This window comes from Salmo trutta, chromosome 19 (assembly GCF_901001165.1).
Source record: "Salmo trutta chromosome 19, fSalTru1.1, whole genome shotgun sequence".
Lineage (NCBI taxonomy): Eukaryota > Metazoa > Chordata > Actinopteri > Salmoniformes > Salmonidae > Salmo > Salmo trutta.
The window spans coordinates 52574877-52600793 of record NC_042975.1 but is presented as its reverse complement, the minus strand read 5'-3'; the positions used below and the strand labels follow the sequence as shown (position 1 = coordinate 52600793).

The 25917-nt window shown below is 40.6% G+C and overlaps 2 protein-coding genes across 4 annotated transcripts; one reads left to right on the top strand and one right to left on the bottom strand.

The window, feature by feature from the left end:
* Positions 1-441: 441 nt before the first annotated feature.
* Positions 442-1118, top strand: h2ax (H2A.X variant histone). Its single transcript, XM_029701706.1, has one exon. The coding sequence runs from the start codon at positions 519-521 to the stop codon at positions 945-947; it is 429 nt and encodes a 142-aa protein (XP_029557566.1). The 5' UTR covers positions 442-518; the 3' UTR covers positions 948-1118.
* Positions 1119-1796: 678 nt separating this feature from the next.
* On the bottom strand, positions 1797-24098 carry hmbsa (hydroxymethylbilane synthase a). Of its 3 annotated transcripts, none has more exons than XM_029701703.1 (15): positions 23908-24098; positions 14107-14221; positions 13958-14011; positions 9559-9631; positions 9156-9205; positions 8937-8992; positions 6609-6686; positions 6228-6305; positions 5793-5868; positions 5228-5341; positions 4938-4976; positions 3582-3701; positions 3272-3325; positions 2948-3034; positions 1797-2707 (listed from the first exon to the last, which is right to left on the bottom strand). In XM_029701703.1, exons 2-15 carry the CDS (start codon positions 14134-14136, stop codon positions 2540-2542), a joined length of 1077 nt encoding a protein of 358 aa, XP_029557563.1. In that variant the 5' UTR covers positions 14137-14221; positions 23908-24098; the 3' UTR covers positions 1797-2539. The 3 variants fall into 3 exon arrangements, with proteins under 3 accessions (XP_029557563.1, XP_029557564.1, XP_029557565.1); XM_029701704.1 differs by lacking the exon at positions 23908-24098 and adding an exon at positions 15690-15771; XM_029701705.1 differs by lacking the exon at positions 14107-14221.
* Between the last annotated feature and the right edge of the window lie 1819 nt (positions 24099-25917).

Sequence of the window (25917 nt, the reverse complement as noted above, 5' to 3'; positions counted from 1 at the left end):
TGGTAGCAATAGCTATACCCCCGCTCCCCAACAATTCGTTGTTTACCAAAATATACTTTTTCCTATTCATCTGTAATAGACTTTGAAAGAACACCTTGCTGCGAACACGCTGATTCATGTAACAAATAATTGTTTCGTCTTCATAGACTGCTGGCTTTCCTCCAAAAATTTAAATTGGGAGGGAGGGTATTTGATTGGCGTGACATTTCCCCCCAAATTTGATCGAGAGCAATGTGATCCAATGACAACAGCGATAAGCACAACAAACCAATCATACACGGTCCTCAGACTACTCTGATATGCACAGAAATTCCAGGCCAATGAGGGTTCATCTCTTTCAAGCAGTTACCGCTCAACACCAATTATATGCGCCTTCTCATTTCAATATCCAATAGGATTTGAAGGCGGGATTAAATTGCAGTGTTTATATTCCGCAGTAGTTCCTTTAGCACTCATTATTTCCTTGAACCACAGCCTGTTTGTTTCTCTGCTATACCTGAGTCGTGAAAATCTGCATCATGTCTGGACGAGGCAAAACCGGAGGAAAGGCCCGCGCTAAGGCAAAGTCCCGCAGCTCTCGCGCTGGTCTTCAGTTCCCCGTGGGTCGTGTCCACCGTCTGCTGAGGAAGGGCAACTACGCTCATAGAGTAGGTGCTGGTGCTCCCGTGTACATGGCTGCTGTCCTCGAGTACCTGACTGCTGAGATCCTGGAGTTGGCTGGCAATGCGGCTCGGGACAACAAGAAGTCCCGTATCATCCCCCGCCATCTGCAGCTGGCCGTTCGCAACGACGAGGAATTGAACAAACTACTCGGCGGTGTAACCATCGCCCAGGGAGGTGTGTTGCCCAACATCCAGGCTGTTTTGCTACCAAAGAAGACAGGGGCGGCCGCTGCACCAAGCGGGAAGGCGGGAAAGAAGGCTTCTTCACAGTCCCAAGAATATTAGTTGGCGATTTAAATAAACCTCAAACGAACTCTTCAACCAAAAGGCCCTTTTAAGGGCCACCCACACATTCTGAAAATGTGTTAAATTTCCATTCCTATTTTCCTTTGTTGAAAATGTGCTGTTTTTTTTCGCGCTTAAAATTCTTAGGTTGCAATAAATGTTCTTTTGATACATCTTGTCACGTTTTGTATGCAATCGAAGGTTTAACAAGTGAGTGAAATCAATGTTTGAGAGCGCTAACCTTAAGTGTTTACGACAGGTTTGAGCATGCTAACAGTAGCCACTACACTACTGTTGGGGGGAACTTGGCTAACCAATATACCAACCGTAGTTCTCAAAAGACCTGCCATGGCGATTACCTTTGCCTAGTTTGTCCAGACCACGAATGTACTGTCTCTACATCTCTTTTTGGGAAATGTCGCTAGCCCTGGTTGTGAACGGTTCGCGTGGAGTCCAAACTAAACAATCTGGTGAAACAAAGGCGATGTGTAGTTTGTACCCGTTCAGGAGCCGTACTCCTGCAGCTGAATCATCTAACAACCTGGTTGGTAGTGCTGAGCAATTAAACGAATAACTGACCTACATCGGTTCAATTTGAATTCCATTTCGTTCTTCCTGTGCGCAGATTCTCTAGAGATAAATCAGATCAAACCCAAACTGCGATTTAGGGAGTTGTAGTTTTATACAGTTTAACGCGGAAAACGTAATTAACTACAATGACCATTATCCATTGGGCGCATACCCGGTCTGTTTCTCTTTTACACCTGCTACAGACATAATTCGAGAGGGATACAGTCAAAAGTGTGCCTTCAATAACTAAAATAGCAAGCATGTAATATACACATGACATTTGGTAAACTGATGGGCAGTCACTACCATCATGGGACTTTTATTTAGTCTGTTACTGCATTTGATGTATAACATTTAACTACAAATCTAAACCAGTGATAATTTTTTAAATAATCGAAACGACCTCAAAGCACTAATCACTCAGTACAACTGGTCGGTATTTATAGAGCTGAAACAGATATGAAGGCTTCATAGAAAGCACATACTGTATACAAACATGGCACTATCGGTATGAGACATTTTCCAGTAAGAGTTGATAGTTATTTTCTCTTGCTGTCAATATATTCCAGGTTTTATCATTTTGTTCTGGTTTAGAAAAGTGACTAAAAAACGGCCAGGGGCCTTACCTGAGATGTGTCATACGGTTCAGTTGTAATACTGTGTGTGGAGTTGGTCAGTCATACTCACAGAAATCTTTGTTTGGTACATTCTTAACCCTCAGCATCTATACAAATTTTCACCTAGTATTTACCCATTCTCAAGAGTAGTAGCTCATACATACATAGAATCATATACATTTAGCTTATACAATACAACTGAGGTGAATCCGTACATATTCAGAGTAAACATTATTCAAGACTCTGCTGACTTCTGCTGGTCTTGGATGCTGATGATAGCTTGCACAGTTTTTGGCAGCCGGTCCCAATCCGCTCCCTACTTGTTCCCCTTGGCCAAAAGGTTAGAGAGCCAAAGGAAGGGGTAGGGAGCAAATTGGGACCCGCTGTAGGAGTAGAGAGAGGGCGTTAGCGTGCGTCGTTGAGTTTCCGAGCAGTGGTCAGGATCTCCATGGCTCCTTTGCTGAGCAGGAGATCGGCCAGGTCCACCCCCAGCTTCTCAGCTGCTACCTGGGCACACTGAGGCACATTGTGGGCTGTTACCCCAACATGCTGCATGTCTGCCGCCGACTCTAACTGAGAAGAGGAAAATGGAGACAATTAATTGGCTAAAATGTCACATTCACGTTCTAGGAATAAAATTAAACTAGCCATAAATCCAAACTTTCACCACAATGTTGAAACTGAGCATACCAGTTTAGATTCCAGAAAATCGTAAGCATGACGACCATACAAAAACAGTAAATATTACATACAGTAAATAATAAATTAGGAATATGGCATGACGGCCATATAAAAACAGGTCCTGTCCCCAACCTTATTTCCTGGGTCTACATTGGTTTCCATGGCCTCCTTCAAGCTGTCAGCTCCATCCAGGCTGTACACAGCACCAGTCAGAGAGAGCTGGAACAGGAGAGAAGAGCATTAAACTCATGAGCACGCCCACTCTCATCAATTACAGAAAACTTCCATCTATAGATAATTTCTAGTATACTGATTATTTGAAATTGGCCATTGGAAGTGACTGAATAAAATCAGTACAGTACAGCAATCTGCTTCGAGGTAATTCTGCTCAGCTCTATGGTTGGTGGTTTCTGCATCTATTCCCAATTCTGATTAGATGTCTAACTACTTCCTTACCACCGAGTCCTTCACTTCTGTGTTCACAGCAACTGGTACACTGCAACCTCCCTCCTGTGTACAAAAAGGACCAAGCAGCAAGGGTCAGAGTGATAATATAGGAGAAGGCTTTGTAATATTGATGCACACAAATTATGATCCATGCACCAAATAAATTGATTGTGTGAGGCAAGAAAAATACACACATTCAATTCTAGAAGCTGCAGCTTTTGAACCGCAGCTATTCAGCATCAGCAGGTGCAGCTGCCAGCTGGTGTCTTGTTTATGTTTTTGTCAGGCGTGTGTATGGGGAAACGCATGGTTAACTTGCCAGGCGTCTGAGGAAGGCCCTCTCTGCGATGCAGCGCAGCACAGTCTCTGAGTGGTGCAGGGTAGACACCATCTCCAGGATGTCACAGTCTCGCGCCCGCACCTCCACGGCAAGGGCACCCTGGGGGATACAGACTCTCTTAAAGTCTCAGTGCAGTCAAAAATGTGATTTCCCTGTGACACGTGTCCTTTAGTAGTGGTTTCTTTGCAGCAAATCGACCATGAAGGCCTGATTCATGCAGTGTCCTCCGAACAGCTGATGTTGAGATATGTCTGTTACTTGAACTCTGAAGCATTTATTTATTTGGGCTGCAATTTCTGAGGCAGGTAACTAATGAACTTATCCTCTGCAGCAGAGGTAACTCTGGGCCATCCTTTCCTATGGCGGTCCTCATGAGAGCCAGTTTCATCATAGCGCTTGATGGTTTTTGCGACTGCACTTGAAGAAACTTTCAAAGTTCTTGACATTTTTTGGATTGACTGACCTTCATGTCTTAAAGTAATGATGGACTGTTGTTCCTCTTTGCTTATTTGAACTGTTCTTGCCCTAACATGGACTTGGTCTTTTACCAAATATGGCTATCTTCTGTATACCACCCCTACCTTGTCACAACACAATTAAATGGTCTCAAACGCATTAAGAAGGAAAGAAATTCCACAAATGTACCTTTAACAAGGCACACCTGTTAATTTAAACTAATTAAAGCAGCATGAGTCCATGGCCCCATCCTACCTGGTGTCAACAGTACAGGCTGGTGGCAGTGGTGTAATGGTGTGGGGAATGTTTTCATGGCACATGCCCCAAAGAATTCAGGCTATTCTGGAGGCAAAGGGGGGTCCGACCCAGTACTAGATGGGTGTACCTAATCAACTGTCCACTGAGTGTATATTTCCAAATTGAGGTTGGAATAATACTGTGAAATTGTGAAAATGATAATGCCCTTTTAGTAAATCAGTTAATAAACCAACAAGAAAGAGATCCAAAGTTCTCTGCCAACAATAGCTCGTTTTCAATTTCCCCCTCCCCAATCAGACCACTCCCAGACAGTCCTAACAGAATTCTTGCTTGAGAAATGTCTGCTATTTTTTAAATATTTTGATTGAAAACAATCACAGTAATGTGCTTTATTGTTACCTAGACATGTTTTAATATTGAGATAAAAACAGCTGTATTGGACCTTCAAATATCAAAGGATTCATATGCGTTCGGTCTTCCAAGATTAAATATTTTACAGTGAATCTATGCCAGCATGCAGAATGGATGTGCACGGTGTGGCACTCATGGTGTAACGGTTATAACGGCTGGCACCCCAGGTGCTTCCTGTAAACATCAACAATAGCTAAAAACTGTACCCACCTGGCCAACAGCATACATACAGTCCTCAGGGCCAAGAACCTGTAGAGACAAACCCAACAAACATTTAATTTCTACAGCAGCTACCAAGAGACATACAGCACAACATTATCAAATCAATTTTCCTAGCATATTTATCAACTTAGGGAAAGGGGGATACCTAGTCAATTTATAGGTATGCACTGTGAAATTGTATTGTTTGGTGAAAAGTTGTGTGTCTTGTATTATGCCATGGCATTTTCCTTGAGGGCCAGGCACACCAGAGATGTTTGTGGAGGCTGGATGCACTGTACCTGGCTGACTCGTGCCTCCCACCCCATCCTCTTCAGCCCTGCTGCCGCCAGGATGATGGCAGCATAGTCCTCCTTCTCATCCAGCTTCTTCAGACGAGTGTTGAGGTTACCTCGCTATAGTGCTCAGGTTAAGGAACAATTATTAGGGGAGACTGGGGGCAATTGTAACACCATGAATTTTGCCAAACAGAAGCTAGCTAGAGTGATGAAACACACAGTACATGCCCATTTAGGTTTTTTCCTGCTTGAAAAGTCACAGCCAAATATCTCACATTTTATGGGCAATTTTTGAAATATTTTTTTTAGGGGTGAAAGTAGTTTCGTGTATTTAAAAAAATTGGCTGTATTTTTCTTATATTGCGCTGAGCATTAATGTCCAATAAATCCAACTTGCATAATTTGTTCACTATATGTTGGCTAAACATTGACATGAATGCCATGTGGGCACTATTCAAGATGGCGCGACAGCAGCCACTCAGATTTTTACCTATCAAAATAATCCATTTCTCAGACACACAGATGGACAGACAGTAAATTATAGCAGTTCTGCATTAGAAAACGATACAATGTCTTTAAACTCCAGATGAGGAAACCTCTTCTTCAGCTGAGCTGCCCGACGCAGAGAGCTAGTACCAATCACACTGTGAGAACAAAACAGACACAGACGTCAGTGGAGTTTGGTCTGAAAATCATCCATTGAAGTTCTCAAAAGGATCAAATATAGATATACACACTGACCATTGCATTGTAACAGTCAGTAATTCAAAAGGACATGGTCGCAAAAAAAATAATATAAAAAATATATAAAATACAAAGTTCTGTCTTTTTTTGCAGGTGCAGTTTTGCAATTACTCCAACTGAATATCATAGGATATGCCATGTCCCAGTCTTAAAGCTTTATGAAGACATTATAGGCTGTGTGATGTGTCAAGTTTACCACAGAACACTGAGAATTGGTCTCTTTCATTCACTATTCTCCCTGGCATAGTGGCACACCTACCTGCCATCTGGCAAAGTGTCCAGGGTCAGTCCACTGTTCTTTGGATGTAGCACCACTGCATCATGTGGGCTTTCACGCCTTTGAGAAACATTGGAAAGGAAGCGAAAACACATACACAGAAAATCTTAGTATTCAAAAGGGAAACTTATTTTGCAAAAAAGACAGGCCCAGTCTCAATGAATGTGAAAACTAAAACTGATTTCCATAGATCCGTTCAAAATCGATTTGTATGAATGGACATTTATTGGAAGACATCAGCTTCCGGCTGTTGTTGTTCGTACTATCCATCCCACAACACTGTCACTGCTTAGTCCATCTATAAGAAGAGTGTGGATGACAATGGACAGTGCTGATGATGTACTAAGTAGGGTTTGTACTCACTGAAGCACTGCTCCTATAGTGAAGCCATTGGGCAGAGTTGTAGGGAGGTCTTTGAGAGAGTGCACTACTAGGTCTACCCTGTTTGAAAGAGATATGCTGGTTATAGAATAGTTGTACACTCCAAGTTTTTGCATTACTCCACAGCCTTGTCATTTCAAAACACCAAAATAAACCCCCATGTCACAATATAGTTATTACTATAATAAAGAACTGCTTTTAATTTTCCAACCTCTAATGCACTCATCTACAAGTTACTGACAAAATAAAGGAAACACCAACATAGTGTCTTAATAGGATGTTGGGCCACCACGAGCCACCAGAACACCAGAACCTTGGCGTAGGTTCTACAAGTGTCTTGAACTCTATTGGAGGGATGCAACGCAATTCTTCAACGAGAAATTACATAATTTGGTGTTTTGTTGATGGTGGTAGAAAACGCTGTCTCAGGCACCGCTCCAGAATCTTGCATAAGTGTTCAAGTTGGTTGAGATCTGGTGGTCTAGCCATGGTAGTCAAAATAATGGGCAACTGAGCATTTTTATACATGACTCTAAGCATGATGGGATGGGGACTTTGCCATCCTTTGGGGGCATAGCCATGGTAGCCAAAATAATGGCCTGCCCACCATTTTTATACATGACCTTAACTCCTTTGGGATAGGGGGCAGTATTTTCACGTCCGGATAAAAAAACGTACCCGATTTAATCTGGTTACTACTCCTGCCCAGAAACTAGAATATGCATATAATTAGATTTGGATAGAAAACACTCTAAAGTTTCTAAAACTGTTTGACTGGTGTCTGTGAGTATAACATAACTCATATGGCAGGCCAAAACCTGAGAAGATTCTATACAGGAAGTGCCCTGTCTGACAATTTGTTGTCCTTCTGTTGCATCTCTATCGACATTACAGCATCTGTGCTGTAACGTGACACTTTCTAAGTCTTCCATTGGCTCTCTAAAGCCGCCAGAAAGTGGAATGGGGTGTCTGCTGTCTCTGGGCAAAGTACAGCAGCAGGGTTTGTAAGTGGTCAGCCTGGGGACAGTGAGACTGGAGATGCGCGGTCACGAGAACTCGCCATGTTTTTCTTTCAGCCTTTGAATGAATACAACGTCGCCCTGTTGGAATATTATCGCTATTTTATGAGAAAAATAGCATAAAAATTTATTTTAAAACAGCGTTTGACATGCTTCTAAGTACGGTAAAGGAATATTTTGAAGTTTTTTGTCACAAAATGCGCTCGCGCATTACCCTTCGGATAGTGACTTGAACGCACGAACAAAACCGAGGTATTTGGATATAACTATGGATTATTTGGAACCAAAACAACATTTGTTGTTGAAGTAGAAGTCCTGGGAGTACATTCTGATGAAGAACAGCAAAGGTAATCCAATTTTTCTAATAGTAATTCTGAGTTTAGGTGACCCCGAAGTTGGCGGATGTCAAAATAGCTAGCCGTGATGGCCGAGCTATGTACTCAGAATATTGCAAAATGTTCTTTCGCCGAAAAGCTATTTTAAAATCGGACATAGCGATCGCATAAAGGAGTTCTGTATCTATAATTCTTAAAATAATTGTTATGTATTTTGTCAACGTTTATCATGAGTAATTTAGTAAATTCACCGGAAGTTTTCGGTGGGTATGCTAGTCCTGAACATCACATGCTAATGTAAAAAGCTGGTTTTTGATATAAATATGAACTTGATTGAACAAAACATGCATGTATTGTATAACATGTCCTAGGAGTGTCATCTGATGAAGATCAAAGGTTAGTGCTGCATTTAACTGTGGTTTTGGTTTATGTGACATATATGCTTGCTTGGAAAATGGCTGTGTGATTATTTGTGTCTATGTACTCTCCTAACATAATCTAATGTTTTGCTTTCGCTGTAAAGCCTTTTTGAAATCGGACAATGTGGTTAGATTAACGAGAGTCTTGTCTTTAAAATGGTGTAAAATAGTTGATTGTTTGAGAAAATTGAATTGTGGTATTTTAGTTGGTTTTGGATTTCGCGCCGTGCGATGCCATTGGCTGTTGGCTAGGGGTTCCGCTAGCGGAACGTCTGTCCTCAACAGGTTTTAAGCATGATGCAATGTTAATCGCTTAATTAACTCAGGAGCCACACATGTATGGAAGCGCCTGCTTTCAATATTCTTTGTATTCCTTGTTTCCTTTATTTTGGCAGTTACCTGTATGTGTTCTTACGCAATGAAATTTGATAAAGTTCAGAGTTCTGTCAACAGAGGGCGCAGTTTATCAGACTTGCTACTTGTCACCAGGAGAGTGTCACTCAAATCAATACTGTCATTAACATTGTCCATACTTACTCATTCCTCTCCAGAGCATTCTCGAGCTCCTTTGTGAAAAGACTTTTCTCACCTATCTGAAATAACCAAGACACATTTCGAGACGCTAAATACAAACATACCAGCCACGTTGCCATACCACCAGCACTGATAAAGTTAATAAAAATAGCATCCTGCAATGGTTTGACAATGATCTCAAACCTACAAATACATTTCAAGCATTATTTATTCTGAACTAACCTTTGATAATGCAGTGTCCAAGATTTTGTCACCAATTGTGGACATGGCAACTGGGATGAATGAAAAAGTAGTGTATTACAATCATGACTATGAATGACAGTGGTAGTGAGGTCATTAGTTCTATTTCAGCAGATTCTCTTTAAAAGACAGTCAGAGCAACAAAGCCAAAAGACAGTAAACTGTGTGTCAGTACAGTTGTATGCTTTACACCATCTTCTCCCAAACACAATCTACTATTTGTTCAGAAACTGAAAGGCTGACAAACAGAGGAAAGAAATACAGAGAGAGAGAGTCAGGGAGGGAAAGAGAGCGGGAGGAAAAGTGAGAGAAAGAGAGTGGGAGGGAGAGAGAGTGTGTATGGCTGTATGAGTGTTCTTGTATTACGCATCTCTACTTTTCTCACCTATTTCCAGATGGACATCTGGATAAAGTGTCTTCAGTTTCTCTGCCACATAATCAGTCTGGATGCGAGCCAACTGAAATATAAAAATACATTATTTTATATTATTACATACATTATGTAGATATGTAAGGAATGATGTGCCAGGTGAAACTGATTTATCATCATTGCTTAGAGCAAATGTGGGCACTTAGCCTTTATCAAGGAAAGTTACGACATGGACATTAAAGTGAAAAAATAAAAATGGTGAAATTACAACATTGAACAGTGAACCATTGTATTTTTGTATAAAAGATCTAATAATGAGAGAAATAATAGCGGGTTTTGCATTTGGTCAAGTTAGTGTGGGAGAGGTTGAAGAACTATTGTTATCCATCAATAATGATAAGCCACCATTTATTGGTATAGATAACCTAGATGGGAAACTATTGAGAATGGTAGCAGACTGTATTGCCGCCCCTATTTGTCATGTCTTTAACCAAAGCCTAAAAGGAGTGTGTCCTCACAGGCGTGGAAGGAAGCTAAAGTAATTCCACCACATAAAATTGTAAAGCACCATTTGCTGTCTCTAACAGCCATCCAATTAGTTTGCTGCCTATTCTTAGTAAATGCTATTTTTCTAAACAACAAGTTAACTACTGACCATTCAGTGACCACTCGTGTCCTGTGTATGGGGGCTCTGTCATCCTATGAGGGCATAGCCATGGTAGCGAAAATAATGTCCTGCCCAACATTTTTATACATGACCTTAAGTGTGATGCGATGTTAATTGCTTAATTTACTCAGGAACCACGCCTGTGTGGAAGCACCTGAATTCAATATACTTTGTATCCCTCATTTACTCAAATGTTTGCATTATTTAGGTAGCTACCTGTAACTCTCCAACCATGTGATGGCAGGTGATGTAAAGGTGATAATTTTTCAATAACATTAAAGGCTGCACTGAAATCTAACAAAACAGCTCCAACTATCATCTTATTATACATTTCCTTTAGCCAATCAGTCGTCTGAGTCAGTACAGTACAAGGGGGAGTCCACACCGGAGTAGGCAGAAAATGTGTTTGGTATCTCAGATTGTGATGGCAATTTTCACCTATAAACTTAATTGGGACGCAGGACGCTTGACAAACTTTTTTTTAAATCATGATGAAACTGTCCATTTCAGGTCCTTTTTTAGACCTATACATGCCTCCTGAAATAAAAATAAAAATGTTCACATTCATTGAACATAAAAAATATTAATATGAATATCTCAAAAAGTACACTTTTTTCTTTTGCCTTTTAGACATTATTTGGAACAATATACTCTTTAAACATGTCACATTTCCAGAGTAGGCTCTCTGCTAATTCTGAAGTGATGATACATTCTATGAGCAACACCAACACAGTAAATGGGTCAATGGAGCTGTGCATAACGAGTGTGACCATTGAGCAAGTTGAGGAAGCTGAACACCTAGGAGTAACATTGGATGGTCAGTTATCATGGTCAAGTAAGTCATATTGACTAAGTTGTATTAAAGAAGGGGTGAGGTATGTCTGTTACAAAAAGTTTCTGTGTTTTTGACTAAACTCGACTGTACTAGTTGTCCAGGCGCTGGTCTCGTCCGATCTTGATTACTGTCCAGTAATATGGTCAGCTGCAGCAAAGAATGACCTAGTAAAGCTGCAGCTGGCTCAAAACAAAGCAGCACAACGTGCCCTTAACTGCACACACAGAACTAATATCAACAACATAAATTACAGTCTTTCCTGGTTGAAGAGAGATCGACTATTTCTCTTCTAGTCTTTTTAAAAACATTTGTGTATTGAAAATCCCAAACCACTTGTATAATCTATTTGCATACACTTCAGATAGACATACATATCCCACTAGACACGCCACTATGGGTTTCTTCACGGTACCCAAACCAAAAAAACTGATTTAATGCATGAATCAGTTATGTAGAGCAATGTCATCATGGAATGCTCTGCCACCAGAGGTTATTCAGGCAAAAAGCAAGTTTAGTAAAAACGTGCACCTCTCCTCTTTCTAAAGATCTAATTTAACTGTACTGTATATACAGTTGAAGTCGGAAGTTTACATACACTTAGGTTGGAGTCATTAAAACTCGTTTTTCAACCACTCCTCAAATTTCTTGTTAACAAACTATAGTTTTGGCAAGTCGGTTAGGACATCTACTTTGTGCATGACAAGTCATTTTTCCAACAATTGTTTACAGACAGATTATTTCACTGTATCAAAATTCCAGTGGGTCAGAAGTTTACATACACTAAGTTGACTGTGCCTTTAAATAGCTTGGAAAATTCCAGAAATGATATCATGGCTTTAGAAGCTTCTGACAGGCTAATTTACATAATTTGAGTCAATTGGAAGTGTACCTGTGGATGTATTTCAAGGCCTACCTTCAAACTCAGTGCCTCTTTGCTTGACATCATGGGAAAATCAAAAGAAATCAGCCAAGACCTCAGAAAAATTATTGTAGACCTCCACAAGTCTGGTTCATCCTTGGGAGCAATTTCCAAACCCTGAAGGTACAATGTTCATCTGTACAAACAATAGTACGCAAGTATAAATACCATGGGACCACGCAGCCGTCATACCGCTCAGGAAGGAGACGCGTTCTGTCTCCTAGAGATGAACATACTTTGGTGCGAAGTGCAAATCAATGCCAGAACAACAGCAAAGGACCTTGTGAAGATGCTGGAGGAAACAGGTACAAAGTATCTATATCCACAGTAAAACGAGTCCTATATAGACATAACCTGAAAGGCCGCTCAGCAAGGAAGAAGCCACTGCTCCAAAACCGCCATAAAAAAGCCAGAATACGCTTTGAAACTGCACATGGGGATAAAGATTGTACTTTTTGGAGAAACGTCCTCTGGTCTGATGAAACAAAAATAGAACTGTTTGGCCATAATGACCATTGTTATGTTTGGAGGAAAAAGGGGGAGGCTTGCAAGCCGAAGAACACCATCCCAACCGGGAGGACGGGGGTGGCAACATCATGTTGTGGGGGTGCTTTACTGCAGGAGGGTCTGGTGCACTTCACAAAATAGATGGCATTATGAGAGAGTTAAATTATGTGGATATATTGAAGCAACATCTCAAGACATCAGTCAGGAAGTTAAAGCTTGGTCGCAAAAGGGTCTTCCAAATGGACAATGACCCCAAGCATACTTCCAAAGTTGTGGCAAAATGGCTTAAGGACAAGAAAGTCAAGGTATTGGAGTGGCCATCACAAAGCCCTAACCTCAATCCCATATAAAATTTGTGGGCAGAACTGAAAACGCGTGTGCGAGCAAGGAGGCCTACAATCCTGACTCAGTTAAACCAGCTCTGTCTGGAGGAACGGGCCAAAATTCACCCAACTTATTGTGGAAAGCTTGTGGAAGGCTACCCGAAACGTTTGACCTAAGTTAAACAATTTAAAGGCAACGCTACCAAATACTAATTGAGTGTATGTAAACTGACCCACAGGGGATGTGATGAAATAAATACAAGCTGAAATAAATCATTCTCTCTACTATTATTCTGACATATCACATTCTTAAAATAAAGTGGTGATCCTAACTGACCTAAAACAGGGAATTTTTACTAGGATTAAATGTCAGGAATTGTGAAAAACTGAGTTTAAATGTATTTGGCTAAGGTGTATGTAAACTTCCGACTTCAACTGTAGGCATGTGAATATGAATAGTGTGTAAATAGTTTTTAAATAATTGTCTCTTGGTGCCTTGACAATATATTACTTTTAATTTTAATGTAATAATATCTAATGCCGTTCTTGTCTATAACTGTTCTTTACCCTTTCATGTATTTTATGTTTTATGTGGACCCAAGGAAGAGTAAATGCTGCATGTGCAACAGCTAATTGGCATACGAATAAACATCAAGTTAACCACAAATGTATGCATTGTCATCAGTTAAATAGCCTGTGCAGTATCTGTGACACATGGCCACAGACACTTGTGTGACTATCACAATGGTGACAGATCAGGGATGAGCTCTTATCAGATGAGTACACACAGACCCACCCTTTTCAAGTTGACCTCCCTTCCTAACCTCTCAACTGAAAAATCCTTACTAATATGGAGGTTGAATACAGAGGCTTTTAGAGAGGACATTTTACTATGATGACTGAATGATTTTAAGTCAACAATTTGGTGTCCAGAATTAGTGAACGGTAATATTAATGACATGAAGTGATCAAATATCCTACAGTAGATCATCTGAACAAGCTTGTGAATCAATTAATGATTCCATTTTTATTTAGTCACATGCACAGATGTAGTTGCTGTGTACAGTGAAATTCTTAAGCTCTGAGCGCTAACAGTGGAGGTGTGAATAAAAATAAATATTATAACGATATACATTTACAACTAAATGAATTAATGAATTTACCTGGCTCTTCCTGGTCCCCATCCTAATGACCCGATTCACTGTTCCGTTTCCATCCTGTTAAGAAAATAATAAAAAGACATCAACTTCCTTATAAGCCATATTCCTAATAACTCCAGCTTATTAGGAAAGTACCAGGTTAAACCACTCACTCTAACACACTTATAAGGTCCTTCCTCCATTCTTTCGGGTGACTTAAAAAGGGGGATCTTCCTGGTAAGGGTGAAACAAGACGAGAGCTCTTCCTCAGGCTCTACAATGATGTGTCTGTGAGGAGTATGTGAAGAGCACAGCAATGAGTGTCTTTGCCCTGTAGTGTCTTAGACTCTAGCCTCCACCCTCGGTCTCCTGGCATATGCTGATAAATTAAGAATGCAGATTCATTGTGTCAGTTGCTGGGTGCGTGCGTGTGTGGTAAGCCTACACATAGCCTTCACACTGTATTATTTAGGGACAAATGAAGAGTTTAGGCTATACTTTTCACATTTTTTCTTCTCATTGCCTGTGCATGTAACACTTATCATTACAATAATAATACAATCATTCAAATTGAATAACAGAATATTTTAAATGTAAAAAAAAAATGTCTGATCCACTCAGAAAATTGAAAATGTTCAACCCTGCAAAATTGAGATTGATATAGTTTTTCCAATTTTCTAGTTGATCTTTTTTCGTTTGTAGAGTCTAACAGCTAGCCTATATGTCGAAGCGGAAGGTTAACTTACAAATCTGCACATAATGGTATTTTATGTACACTTCCTATGAAATAGCCTTATAGGCCTATGCTTATCTTGTGAATTTAGCCTAATGCATGGATTGCGTAAAGAAGGATTATGCTTCCCTGCCGGACCCCAAACCCCTGTGATGGCCACCTTGCATAGCCACTGGACAGGGGGCATGGGTAAAGACCCATCTGAGGCAAAAATCGGAAAAAGTCAAGCGGTCTGAATACTTTCCGAATGCACTGTAGACAGGTGTGTGCCTTTCCAAATCATGTCCAATCAATTGAATTTACCACAGGTGGACTCCAATCACGTTCTAGAAACATCTCAAGGATGATCAATGGAAACAGGATGCACCTGAGCTCAATTTCGAGTCTCATGGCAAAATATTGGAATACTTATGTAAATAAGGTATATGTTTATTTTCAAAAAATGTGCAAACATTTCTAAAAACCTGTTTTCACTTTGTCATTGTTGGGCATTCTGTGTATATTGATAAGGATTATTATTTTTTAAATCAATATTAGAATAAGGCTGTAACGTAACAAAATATAGTAGAAGTAAAGGGGTGTGAATAGTTTCCGAAGGCACTGTATGTAGCCTATAGGCCTACTGGATTTTGTTTTTTAATGCAGTCATCTCGTTTTGCATTTGAAATACATTTTTATCCTTTGCTTGTTCAATTGCAAAGACATTGCCAATTTTGTATTTTAGTCAACTTTGTTTCCGAATTATCAACGGCCACAGAGAGACAAACACAGCTTGATTCTATGTTGAGCAGAGATCTGTGTATAAAGTGATGCGGAATTGCAAAAAAAACATCTAACGACGCTGTTCTACGAGTAGTCTGAGGCAATCAGTAAATAAATAGCATTTTGAAGTGCAACTTTAGTAACGATGGTTTTGGGAAACAGCTTGTCGATTTAACGATGCTCCTAAGAAGGTTCTATAAATTCAACTTAGCCTTAAAATGCTTTTGGCAAACCGGGCCCTGATGAATTGCAGATACTCACGGCCAAGACACTTTGAATGCGTTAATTCAGATTGCCACGTCAAAGATTTGTATAACTAAACTGATATAGACCACAGCCTGTCGTTTCCAATGGGAGCAAATTAATCAAGGTGGGCAGAGCCAAGCACGAGCTAGCGAAATCCTATTGGCACGCTCTAGCATGTATTTGCATATTTCTGTTAGGGAATGCCTGCTGTGAAGTTCGTGTGTGCAATAACTCAATTCGCCCTTACACTCCAAACAACATCAGGGTACAAAACAAACTGTTTTGTATAACAGACAATGTGGCAGTTAGATTTATTATTTCGATTATTATTATTTTTTATCAACCAGCCACTCAGATTTTTTACCAGACAAAATATTTTTTTTCTGCCATAATTACACACACAAAAAAGGATGAGCATTCTTAATTATGCTTCTTAAACAACAAATGCCGTACTATTAAGAAGTAAATGTGGTATATTGCTCGATTTAATATTCTGTGACCTGAGTTTTCAGAGACTAAAATGTTCAGCTGCCCCTTTTAATTGGTAACAGGGCCACTGAGCATAGATAGAACAATTAGAATATTTCATATATAAATGTGAAGCATCCAGTTGGTTTCCACTCACTACCAAATGTGGTGGTGAGAGGAAGCCCAGTGGCCGGCAGTGGGGAGAAATGGAATTTGGTCGACGTCCTGCAAATTCATCGAAGCATTTGATGTCAATACAGTTCTGTTTCCAAAACTAGAATATGTTACTAACAGAGTGGACTAACTTTTGTAAACTTTACCCAAAGTTTTTTTATTTTTAAAAGCGTTGTTTAGAAGGAGTGCAAGTGCGAATTGAGTTATTGCACTTCAGAGTAGGCGTTCCTTAAGGAAATATGCAAATACATGCTAGAGCGAGCCAATAGGCTCTCACCTCCTTGCTTGTCCTACCCACTATGATTAATTTGCTCCCATTGCAAAAGACAGGATGTGGTCTATCTTGCGTTAGTTATACAAATATATGACTCGAGTCATCACGTGTGCGTATCTCACTAGTAGAGGCTGACGATGTCTCTTTCTGCTAGCTTGTGAACAAAACAATGTAAATATCCAAGATACGAGGACAAAGGCACAATTTAGTAGACTTGAGTAAATTAGACCAACTTTTATGCCTGTGCGCATTGCTTCTAAAAACAAATATTTTAGCACTTCACTCGCAGTGCTCACAGCCCCCCAGACAGGCAGTGTTGCTGCGTGAGGTGGGATAACGTTAAGATTCTGATTTCTTTGTGCATTACAAGATATGAAACAAAACAGCAGAAATACTTTGAAAACAGCTATTGCAGCATTTATTTAGCTATAAATCACAACTTGCACTATTTGTATGAAATGCTGCACTGTAGAGCCTTGACTGTGAACCTCCGCCAACGTGGCTGGTGAATTAGACAATCTTACCCGCCAATGTCAAAATCTACCTGCATTTGACGGGTGTCGGCTGTTAATTTTAGGCCCTGATTTAGGCAAAAGGATCATGTCTACAAAACGTACTCCACTCTGTGCGTAAACTGAACAAAAATACACTGATTTACAGTTCATATAAGGAAATCTGTCAAATAAATGAATTATACCCTAATCTATGGATTTCACATGACTGGGCAGGTGTGCAGCCATGGGAGGGCATAGGCCCACCCACTTGCCAGCCAGGCTCACCCACTGTGGAGCCATCAGCAGCCAATCAGAGCTTTTCCCCCACAAAATGGCTTTATTACAGACAGAAATATCCCCCCCGACAATCCCGCAGGTGAAGAAATCGGATGTGGAGGTCCTGGGCTGGCATGGGTACACGTGGTCTGCGGTTGTGAGGCCGGTTGGACATACTGCCAAATTCTCTAAAACGACATTGGAGGCAGCTTATAGTAGAGAAACGAAAGTTAAATTCTCTGGCAACACCTCTGGTGGACATTCCTGCAGTCAGCATGCCAATGGCACACTCCCTCGAAACTTGAGACATCTGTGGCATTGTGTTGTGACAAAACTGCACATTTTAAAGTCATCTTTTATTGTCCCCAGCACAAGGTGCACTTGTGTAATGATCATGCTGTTTAATCAGCTTCTTGATATGCCACACCCGTCAGGTGGATGGATTATCTTGGCAAAGGAGAAATGCTCACTAACAGGGATATAAACAAATTTGTGCACAAAATCTGAGAGAAATAAGAAAATGTCTGGGATTTTTTCATCGGACCAACACTGTACATGTTGTGTTTATATTTTTGTTTAGTGTAGTTTTGGGAACAGAAACCCGTATTGAGATCAAATGTTTCATTGATCAGACAATTTGCAGAATGGTGGCTAAAATTAATCTCGTTCCATCTTCTCCCAATGCCAGCCACTAGGCTTCCTCTCATCACCATATTTGGTGGCGAGTGGAACCGTCAACTGGATAATTATATATCCGGTGAAACATCTGGCTCATTGTTCCATCTGTGGCTAAGCTAGCTTCAACCTTATGTTGGTGCTAGCAAGTAAGCTAGGTGTCAACAGCCAATCAGCTTTCCACAACTTTGGTCACACACTGTTCACACTCCCTTGCGTTGCCCAACGGTCTCATGCACAATACGCTTCCCTTATTTGGAAATTAATGGGAGTCTGTTGTTTCACCCTGAAAATCCACCTTGCACGTTGGGGGAAATGAAACAATGGAGTCCCCTTCTGTTCAATGAAGGGAATGATATATTGTTGATTAAGACGACATGGAAGTATGTTAAAATTGACCAACCATGCATATCCAAAAATGTTTATAGAATGATAAAAATAAATAAAAAATCTATGCAGCCATTGTCGGGTTATGCACAATGTAGGCAATTTAACATGGGAGTAACAGGAGTACCCTACGGCTGTATCCTACTCGGGTGCGTGGTCACGTTAGGCCATGCCACGCCGTGAGTATCTATGGGTGAGGAAGCGTGAACAGGGCGGGACCAAAGTTTGGGAAAGCCAAAGATGGAAATACTGACAAGATACACTATATATACAAAAGTATGTGGACACCCCTTCAAATTAGTGGATTTGCTTATTTCAGCCAAATTCGTTGCTGACAGGTGTATAAAATCGAGCACCAAGCCATGCAATCTCACTAGACAAACATTAGTAGTAACACTCACTACAGATTTCCGAACTGCCTCTAGAAGCAACGTCAGCACAAGAACTGTTAGTCGGGAGCTTCAATGGGTTTCAATGGGTTTCCATGGCCACACAAGCCTAAGACCAGCATCGGCTGGAGTGGTGTAAAGCTCGCCTCCATTGGACTCTGGAGCAGTGGAAACGCGTTTTCTGGAGTGATGAATCACGCTTCACCATCTGGCTGTCCGACGGAAAAATCTGGGTTTGGTGGATGCCAGGCGAACGCTACCTACCCGAATGCTTAGAGCCAACTGTAAAGTTTAGTGGAATAAGGATAAGGGTCTGGGGTTGTTTTTCATGGTCCGGGCTAGGCCCCTTAGTTCCAGTGAAGGGAAATCCTAACTCTACAGCATACAATGACATTCTAGACGATTCTGTGGTTCCAACTTTGTGGCAACAGTTTTGGGAAGGCCCTTTCCTGTTTCAGCATGATAATTCCCCCATGCACAAAGCTAGGTCCATACAAATTTTTTTTATCGAGATTGGATGCTCTTGTGGCTGAAAGTCCCCGCGGAAATATTCTGCTAGTAAAAAGCCTTCCTAGAAAAGTGGAGGCTGTTATAGCAGCAAGGGGGGAACCAACTTCATATTAATGCCAATGATTTTGAAATGAGATGTTCGACGAGCAGGTGTCCACATACGTACACTACATGATGAAAAGTGTCTCTCTGCCCTAACAACGGCAGTCGTTGTCCACCAAGCGGCACTACGGCATCTTCATGCATGCTTCACACTTTTGAATTTGCGTCAAAAAGGTAAAAAAAAATTGTTTTTAGACAGTGTCCTTCGCTTCCCGCCTGCCGAACACCTGCCCTCACTGTCATTAACAGAGCTGCAGGAGAACCGTGCCCGACAGGCGGGGGTGAAAAACACCATCGACCTGTCGTCCACACCTCCCGCTAGCACAGCATCAGATGGAAGGCTAAGGCGACACTGTGTATTAGCTGGCTTGCTAGTTAGATAGCACACGGTGTCGCCCCTGCCTCTAGCCTGCTGTGTACCAGAGTCCTCCTTAGGACTAGTTGGCAAAGCTACCACAGAGTCCTTTGCTCCCGCCTGCCCACGCCATCTTTAACAGAACTGCGAGAAAACAGTGCTCGACATGCGGGGGTGAAGTACAGTCTACCAGTGTACGGATTACTAGCTACCGTTAGGCTGGACAATAGAATGAGTCAAAATTCACCCAAGGCTGAAAAACAGCCAAGGAACGTTGGCTGAGCTGGAACACTAGAGCAAGGCCATAGAAAATAAACTTGCAGAGCCTCTTCTGATTAGAGTGATGCTTAGAATTCCATTTACCCTAAAAGTCACAAAAAATGTATCCCTTTTTATTTTACCACTACAATCTGTTCTTAGGACAAATCATAAAAAGAACAACTTGTGTAGAAAGTAAACATCCGCACCTCGATGGTGTCAACTATGCTTACATCTGCATAATGAGGAAGTATTGAAAAAACATAATTACAAAAGGGAGATTCTCCTGATTAAAATGGTGTCAGACTTGAAAAAAAATAAAAAAATACACATTGTGAGATATTTGCCGAAACAATGGGCGGAGCTCAGGGTTCCAGGGGCAAAAAGTATTTTGGGGCTAGCATTTGATGACAACCCGAAATTGCTGCCCAGACTTACATCATTATAAAGAGGAGATTCTCCTGATTAAAATGGTGTCTGACTTGATAAAAAAAATATATATACACATTGTGAGATGTAGTAACCCCCCCAAAAAAGTGTTAAAAAAAATCCTAAAATATTTTATATTTGAGATTCTTCAAAGTAGCTACCTGTGTTTGTGTTAAAGGTGAATCAACAGTTACTACATTTATTTTTAGATCCACATCCATTTTTGAACTTTAATGAATTAATGATATCTACTCATTGATTCAGAAAATAATAACTTATTATTGCCTCATGAGCTTAGTTCAACTGCCATTCTCTATCAGAACCCAAAATACAAGCTTGTTTTACTTGTTCGTAAAAAAAAGTTTTAAAAAAATGTACAAAAAATAAAACATGGTTAAAACTTGTTGTACCATGGATGGTCAAGTCTTTCCATCCATAACTCTGTCTATACATTTTAGTGGTTACATTTCTCCAGCCCCATCACAGCGTTTTACCAAAACAGTGTCGGGAGTCCACATTGTTATTGTTTCAACTACCGATTGGTGCTTAAGAAAGATATATTTTTTGTATTAACTAAATGTATGGTGTTTTTGGTTTAAGGGTATATGGACCATTGTTGCATTGTTATGCTGTAAATTGCTATTTTATGGTTGTAAGTGATAAAATTAACTAACAAATATTGTATATTTTGCAATTCTGAGTACTTCAATAAGGATATACACTTTATTCAGTGACCTTAGGTATATAAACTAATGGTCAGATCAACACAAGGCTTCACCTTCACAGAAAAACTCCGGCACACGCTTTTTTCTGTCCCTTTGCACACTGCTAACGCAAGAGCAAGGACCGAAACATAATTAACAGATTACTGTGAATTACTATAATGATGATTCATGTTTATTATTACCTATTTTCATGGTCATGCTTTGAAATTATAATTAATTACTATTTCAGTAACGATCATCTATAATCCTGAACATTAATTCAGTCACCTCTGGTCGAGAAATGTATTTTCCTGGTACATTCATAGTCAAATTCGTCACCCAGCATCAAGCCGCTCTGCCTTCTCGCACAAGTAGCCAACTCAACATGCACCACGAAAAGCTTGTGCCATCAGCGGCAGCGAGGACTCTGCCTTCTCGCGCAAACGAAGGGTATGTTGGGGTAAATTTGCTAACCGCGAGGGTTGCATGATGTAGTTTATTGGCGGGCTATGGATGATGCACTTTTGTCTTTTCTATTCCGAGGGTGTATACTCGCACTGTTATATGAGATAGTAAGATAATGCTTTCGGAAAGTTTTCAGACCCCTTGACATTTTCAACATTTTGTTACGTTACAGCCTTACTCTAAAATGGATGACATAAAATAAAAATCCTCAGCAATCTACACACAATATCCCATAATGACAAAGCAAAAACAGTTTTAAAGACATTTTTGCAAATGAGACTCAAAACTGAGCTCAGGTGCATTCTGTTTCCATTGATCATCCTTCAGATGTTTCTACAACTTGATTGAAGTCGACCTGTGGTAAATTCAATTGATTGGACATGATTTGGAAAGGCATACACCTGTCTATAAAAGGTCCCACAGTTGATAGTGCATGTCAGAGCAAAAACCAAGACACGAGGTTAAAGGAATTGTCCTTAAAGCTCCGTGACAGGATTATGTCGAGACACAGATCTGGGGAAGAGTACCAAAAAAATGTCTGCAGCATTGAAGGTCGCCAAGAACAGTGACCTCCATTATTCTTAAACGGAAGAAGTTTGGAACCACCAAGACACTTCCTAGAGCTGGCCGACCGGCCAAACTGTGCAGTCAGGTAGCAGTCAGAGAGGTGACCAAGAACCCGATGGTCACTCTGACAGAGCTCTAGAGTTCCTCTGTGGAGATGGGAGAACCTTCCAGAAGAACAACCATCTCTGCAGCACTCCACCAATCAGGCCTTTATGGTAGAGTCGCCAGACGGAAGCCACTCCTCAATAAAAGGCACATGACAGCCCGATTGGAGTTTTCCAAAAGGCACCTAAAGACTCTCAGACCATGAGAAACAAGATAACCTGGTCTGATGAAACCAAGATTGAACTCTTCGGCCTGATTGCCAAGCGTCACATCTGGAGGAAACCTGGCACCATCACTACAGTGAAGCATGGTGGTGGCAGCATCATGCTGTGAGGATGTTTTTCAGCGGTAGGGACTGGGAGACTAGTCAGGATTGAGGGAAAAATGAATGGAGCAAAGTACAGAGAGATCCTTGATGAAAACCTGCTCCAGAGCGCTCAGTACCTCAGACTGGGGTGAAGGTTCACCTTCCAACAGGAAATCTAGCATAAGCACACAGCCAAGACAACGCAGGAGTGCCTTCAGGACAAGTCTCTGAATGTCCTTGAGTGGCCCACGCAGAGCCCGGACTTGAACCCGATCAAACATCTCTGAAGAGACCTGAAAATAGCTGTGCAGCAAAGCTCCCCATCAAACCTGAGCTTGAGAGAATCTGCAGAGAAGAATGGGAAAAACTCCCCAAATACAGGTGTGCCAAGCTTGTAGCGTCACACCCAAGAAGACTCGAGGCTGTAATCTCTGCCAAAGGTGCTTTAACAAAGTACAAGGGAAAAGGGTCTGAATACTTACGTAAATGTCATATTTCCATTTATGATTTTCAATAAATTAGGAAAAATGTATAAAAACCTGGGGTATTGTGTAGATAAGGGGAAAAAATAATTTTATAAATAAGGCTGTAACCTAACAAAATGTGGAAAAAGTCAAGGGATCTGAAAATTTTCCAAAGGTACTGTATACTAGGGTTGAGGTTAGCACATCTAATGATAATTTTCACACAAAAAAATACTTTTTGTATTACTTTTACCCATTTTTCACGACCCGAATAGCATCCTTCTCCAAATTAGCTGCTATGCTAGACGGAGTGAAAAACGCGTATTCTACCACATCAGAGTTATAGGTGCCGTTTTGGAGAAAAATGCGGTTCAGACTATTTCTATAAAGATATCCACACATTATACAATTATAAGATTACGGATTCTTTAAATAACTAGCTTTTCATAAACAAGTATCCCCCCAAAAACATTTCGTCAGTTATTTTTCGGGCACTGCATTATAACCACCCAGGACGCCGTCCTTTATAGGGCTATTAACTAGTTAGTTACACAGAAACATGTCAATGTGCAATATATATCTGGAGTGATTAATTGAACGACAATTAACCACTTCAGAGGAATACATGTTTTTATAACTCTGATATCTTTCGGCATTAATCGCGTGCTGGATTATTTCTTGAACGTTTCCTCCTCGTGGAGCCAATAACAAATACCTCTTTACTTGTTTAGCCAATAGCAGCGCGTGATATGCAATTTTCCACCAATCAATGTTCAATGAAGGCAGTCCCAAAAACTAAAACCTCGTGCACCGTACTCTCAGATTCTTACCTGTGCGTTTAGAACTTCACCAGACATCTCCTCGCAAACATAAACTGCCCAGAGATGTTATCAAAATGGTGTTCAAAATCATTAAAATATATATGCTGTTATCGTAACGAAATAGTAAATGAAATGTCAAGTTCCAGTCCACCTTGGATCAGTGACCTCGACGACCATGTCATTTCCGTCAGAGTAAAAATGAGGCGTGGCGAGTATAGTTATGTGGCGCGTTCAAGGGAGTTTGACTATGCAGGCAGCGCTGCTCTGTCTGTCTGTCCGTTTGTTTGTTTGCCTCACCATAGTTGAGAGACCAAAGGCATAGGCCTACTTTTCTTACTGATAGCATGGCATGTAGTTCATAACTGGTGCAGCCATATAAAAGGCACATTTTCCCATAATATTTATACATGGACAATGGTTTCTCTGCTAATAGTAATATATTGTATTGAACATTAGCTACTTATTTCAATTGACAGTCTTGTGTAGACACATTTATTTGTAGAATGACCGTTTTGTTTATTTTAATGGACAAACCTGGGAAATAAGATGATGGCTGATGGGTTGCAGTGCACTTAGCTAATAAGTCTGTGTCATTTGGATTCAATGCACTTTCGGGGAATCATGGCGGAAGTGGATGTCGATATTGAAACGAGAAGCGAGTCGAGTGGAGTTGGAGAAGATGAATGGAAAACAGTAGTGTTGAAGAATATGTTGAAAACTGAAGGGGATGATAAATGTATGTCAGACAAGTTTTTGTTTCTTGTTTGGATGTGATTTTTGGATAACAATGTTTATCTGGGAGATCTGTTTGGGGGTTTCGAAGAAGGTGAATCTTGTGCTGGTAAAAGTGGGATTAGTAAGTGTGACCACGAGTGGGCTTGTCCTGATTAATAGTGTGTCAGAGGAACAGAGGAAGCCAGTGCCCACTGGGCACAGACATCAATTCAACATCTATTGCACATTGGTTCAACATAATTTGATTGAAATGACATGGAAACAATGTTGATTCAACCAGTGTGTGGGCATCACAAGAGTTGTGTAGTGCTTCGAACTCCGGAGTAGAGCACCTGTTAAATGAGTCATCTCTGGGGTGTCATTGGATATCCTTGCGACAAGAATCCCAGGTGTGGTTAGTGCCCGTCGCAGTGGCATGGGCGCAGTTTCGTGGGTCTGAGCAAGCCCCCCCACAGTTTTATAGTTCATCTCGTTATATTTTACACATTGTGAACATTTTGCAGTTTAAAAGCAAATTTTCAATAAAAAAAATGTTTTTATATAAAACGTGTTTATATGCTATCTGGGGGGCCTGACACCCACGGCCATGATGCAATTGTGGTGGGGATCATGACCCAGAGTTCATGGAATGCCCTGTAAAGGAATTCTCATACATAGAATTGGTTTACTTCTAGCAGAACTTGGCTAAGTGAAGCGAATATCTGTGCTCGCATACTCCGTAAAGACCTTCGCTTGAAAAACGAGAAAAAAACAGCAACATTACTGTTATTTGAGCTACTGTAGCAACAACATAGCCATAACACTTCTTCAAAATAGTCCGAATTTATCTCAGATAAATCAAGAAATCTGTAATAAATGTATGTTTTTGCCGAGGAGGTCTTAGTCAAGGAATTTTTCAATCTAACAAAGATGTTTGGAGCAGTTTTTCTCAAGTGAAAAATTCTGCGTGAAAACTAGTAGTCTCATGTTGAATGACTGCGCTGCCACCCTGTTAGAAGGTAACAGATAATTTTATTACAATGGTTAAGATGGATTTTCATTGTGTTCCATGGTGTTATTCGCCCCCTAGTGGAGTTTTCTGGTACTTAGAACGACTGTACGCAAACAGGAAGTAGAGAATTCGTTCTGCACGCATAGAAGCTGCTAAAAACAACGCTACGGTGCAGGTCTTTCAGTGTAGTTATTTCTTGTCTCGCTTCAGCCTCGGAAAATATTTGTTTGTAAATTCGATTCAAGCATTTAGCTTGTGATGATAATCTTGATATTGATAGAGTTGCTTACATA

Bases quoted from the DNA above. Each gene is read 5' to 3' on its own strand.
- h2ax (XM_029701706.1), top strand. From the start codon at position 519: ATGTCTGGACGAGGCAAAACCGGAGGAAAGGCCCGCGCTAAGGCAAAG.
- hmbsa (XM_029701703.1), bottom strand. From the start codon at position 14,136: ATGGAGGAAGGACCTTATAAGTGTGTTAGA. The intron at 14,012-14,106 runs GTGAGTGGTTTA...TTTTCTTAACAG, and splicing joins GACCTTATAAGTGTGTTAGA to GATGGAAACGGAACAGTGAA. The intron at 6,687-8,936 runs GTAAGTATGGAC...TCTTTCAAACAG, and splicing joins AATGCTCTGGAGAGGAATGA to GGTAGACCTAGTAGTGCACT.